At 34.9% G+C, this 4041-nt stretch overlaps 2 protein-coding genes across 2 annotated transcripts; both read right to left on the reverse strand.

Annotated features, from left to right (window-relative positions):
- Positions 1–1075: 1075 nt before the first annotated feature.
- Positions 1076–1873, reverse strand: LOC107058741 (uncharacterized). Its single transcript, XM_015304823.1, has one exon. It carries the CDS (start codon positions 1871–1873, stop codon positions 1076–1078), a length of 798 nt encoding a protein of 265 aa, XP_015160309.1.
- An 86-nt stretch (positions 1874–1959) lies between these two features.
- Positions 1960–4041, reverse strand: LOC102601258 (zinc finger MYM-type protein 1-like). The gene is made up of 2 exons (XM_015304824.1): positions 3464–4041; positions 1960–3421 (listed from the first exon to the last, which is right to left on the reverse strand). Exons 1-2 carry the CDS (start codon positions 4039–4041, stop codon positions 1960–1962), a joined length of 2040 nt encoding a protein of 679 aa, XP_015160310.1.

Raw genomic sequence — 4041 nt, forward strand, 5'->3', positions numbered from 1 at the left:
GATTCTATGGTGGAAACAATCCTAATTTGGATAATTGGGATCATGGGTATGATCTAGGGTTCATAGAATTGTTAGTAATTCGGGTAATTAGTGATTGTTTATTGATTCCCGTGTTATTATGATTATTTGTAGACCAAGAACAAGCGGAACGAATCCGGAAAGGGAAGGATCAAGTTTCTTAGGGTTTAAAGCTTGTTTCGAGGTAGGTGATGATTGTGATTCTATGATTGTGTGATGTATGTTTGTTCTTGCTTCATTATGATACATGTATGTATGTGAATGTTGCAATGTTGATCACACTTGTTGTAAATGAGATAGATGAATATCATTGCCATGAAATCGTAATTTAAATGTATGATCTTGATGATGTATTTGTGTTTGTGATTGTGGTGTGTGAATGGGATCAAATTGCCACGTTCCGGCATAACTAACTTGGATCGGATTGTCACTTTTCGACATAATTATAGGATCAGTTGCCACGTTTCGACATAAATATGGGATCAGCAACCATGTTCCGGCATAACTAATTGGGATCGGTTGTCACGTTCTGGCATAATTATGAGTTCGGATACCACGTTCCGGTATGCTAATTGTTTGGGTGTGGGTTCCATGAGAGGGCCATTGAATTGGGTTCCGTGAGAGGACCATTGAATTGTGTTGTGTATCTACTTGTGATGAGTTCGTTCATATCTAATGATGATTGATATTGGAAGACGGTATGTTGCTCTAAATTGATATAATTGTGTTATGTGAGAATCGTGAAGTCGTTCATTGTTCGTATATGTTGATGATATTGTATATGTTCGATATGTGCATGTGATTATATTGTTGTATTGACCAGTGGCGGATCCAGGATTTGAAGGTTGTGGGTGCTCACTTCCTTTAACATAAACATGTTAGCAATCACATAATGTAAGCGTATACTAACTCAAACTCTTTAATAAAAAAAGTAAACGAATACTAACTCAAACTCTTTAATAAAAAAAAGTAAAACAAATAAAACAACGATTAATATTATCATCATCAAAAACAACCACTAGTTATAAGTCACAATGACCTACTAGTAATATTATCATTACAAAAAGAGACTTCTAGTCTTAAAAGTTATAATTGTGCTCGACGACTTTTCATATGTTGAAAACGATAAATTAATAGCATCATTGCTTACATTTGCGAATATCTTACGCTCTACATAGCAAACTAAACAACCATTCAAAAATTCATCACCAATACTATTGCGAAGTTCATTTTTAATATACTTCATGGATGAGAAAGCTCGTTCCACAGAAGCAGTAGCAACGGGAAGAATGAGAGTCAACTTGATAAGCAAATAAACAAGTGGCCAAATTTGATGCAAATCTGACTTGACCAATACTTTAGCAAGATCACTAATTCCTTTCAAGTTGAAGAACCTCTTGTCAGAACCACAGACATAAACTATAAAGCTATCAAGCTGAAAACTAAGATCCTGAAGCTTGTTGTTGTCAAACTCATTCATATAATATTCAGCCAACCTCATTTTCTTGCCCTTATCAAAACTACCAAATGAATTAACTAGATTCAAACTAGCCATACCGAGAAGTAAGTCTGTACTCACAGCATCAAAACGATTATTAAGCTCTTGAAGATGCAAATCAATAATAGCATAAAATATTTCAACACACAAATGATGAGAATATGTAACATCAAGAGCTTTACGCTTTGACTTCCCAGGAAAGTAGCTAGCATCCATCTCCGGAATGACTATATCATGTTTATCACCAAAAGAAGAGACATCATCCATTAATGATTCGAATTCATTATCCCTCATATTTTGTAATCTTTGCTTTGTAAGAGCAAGAAATCCCATAGCATTGACAATATCTTGATCCATCCTTTGTAATGAGAAGTTCAATTCATTTGTCATCATAAGAACTTTCCACATCAAGTGCAGCATAAAGGCAAAATCAAATTTCTTAATCATATCCACAAAAGTTTTAGCAAGAAGTCTATCAGTATAGTTTGGACACAAAGATCCTGAAGCTTGTTGTTGTCAAACTCATTCATATAATATTCAGCCAACCTCATTTTCTTGCCCTTATCAAAACTACCAAATGAATTAACTAGATTCAAACTAGCCATACCGAGAAGTAAGTCTGTACTCACAGCATCAAAACGATTATTAAGCTCTTGAAGATGCAAATCAATAATAGCATAAAATATTTCAACACACAAATGATGAGAATATGTAACATCAAGAGCTTTACGCTTTGACTTCCCAGGAAAGTAGCTAGCATCCATCTCCGGAATGACTATATCATGTTTATCACCAAAAGAAGAGACATCATCCATTAATGATTCGAATTCATTATCCCTCATATTTTGTAATCTTTGCTTTGTAAGAGCAAGAAATCCCATAGCATTGACAATATCTTGATCCATCCTTTGTAATGAGAAGTTCAATTCATTTGTCATCATAAGAACTTTCCACATCAAGTGCAGCATAAAGGCAAAATCAAATTTCTTAATCATATCCACAAAAGTTTTAGCAAGAAGTCTATCAGTATAGTTTGGACACTCGCATCCAGTAAATTCAAGCACATGAATAACTGATGGAAATAAAACAATAAGATTATCTAATGTTCTACAATGAGAACCCCAATGAGTATCACCTGGCCGCTGAAGCCCATGTTCTTGATTTAATCCTCGCCCAGTATGCACTTCCCCTGATATGAGCAACTCCTCTAACTGTTCAGCTTGGTGTTTCCAAAGTAAATCCCTGCGCTTAAAAGATGCTCCAACAATATTTAACACATTAGTAACTAAGCAAAAAAAGTCATCTACATTTGAATCCTTCTTTGTAAGAGCCACTAGTGTTAACTGCAATTGGTGGGCAAAACAATGAATGCAATATGCCGATGGAGTCTCATTTAAAATCAAAGTTTTAAGACCATTTAGATGTCCTTGAATATTGCTAGCTCCATCATAACATTGCCCACATATTTGGGATGGACTTAATGAGTGATCTGAAAGAAAAGAGTATATTGCTTCCTTTAATGAACAAGCAGATGTATCACTAACATGAATAATACCAACAAATCGCTCTATCACTTCTCCTTCTTTGTTAACATATCTCAAAACAAGTGCCATTTGCTCCTTGTGTAATACATCCTTTGATTCATCGACTAGTATCCCAAAATAATCCCCATCTAAATCTTCAAGAATAGATTTGATTGTTTCCTTAGCACAAGAATCAACAATATCCTTTTGAATACTTGGAGAACACATCATTTCATTTTTTGGAGCTTTTTCTAAAATAATGCTTCCAACATCTTCATTAATATCTCCATACCATTGCAAAAGTTCAAGAAAAATACCTCTATTTGAAGAAGATCGACTCTCATCATGTCCACGGAATGATAATCCTAATTTCAAGAGAAATCTGTCACATCAACTAAAGCACTCAAGCGACGCCGATACTCACTTTTTTTCTTTCTGGGACTTTTTATCAAAGGAAGTGCGTATTGACTGTGATTGATTCATCAAATCAAGCATCTTGTTGAAACACTTGTTGTGGATGCTATTTATATCTCCAACATGAGCTCTAAATCTTTCAGTAGCTTTGTTCCAAGCTCTATAGCCAGTCTTTGTGAAAGCAGCATCAACCACATATCCACGACTTTCACATTCATTTTTAAACAAATAGCAACACAAACAAAATGCAGCATCTTTTGTTATGCTATACTCCAACCACTTACGGCCATTAAACCAATCAGGAAAAAATTGCCGCATTTCCTTCCCAAACTTAGTTTTAGGAAATTTATGATCCTTAGGTTGGCAAGGCTTTTTAAGAATATAATATCTCCTAATATCATCACGTATATTAGGATTATATTCTGCAATGGGCTTTCTAATTCCCGGATCAGCTTCAAGAGATTCTAAATCAACATCTGAAATAAATGTTTTCCTTTGAATTTTCGGAGCTATGGTTGAAGCGGTAGATGGATGAGTAGAGCTAGAACTTGGATGCCCAATTTTCGATCTTGTGACATACTTATCCAT

This window comes from Solanum tuberosum, unplaced genomic scaffold, assembly GCF_000226075.1.
Source record: "Solanum tuberosum cultivar DM 1-3 516 R44 unplaced genomic scaffold, SolTub_3.0 scf00617, whole genome shotgun sequence".
Taxonomy (NCBI): domain Eukaryota; kingdom Viridiplantae; phylum Streptophyta; class Magnoliopsida; order Solanales; family Solanaceae; genus Solanum; species Solanum tuberosum.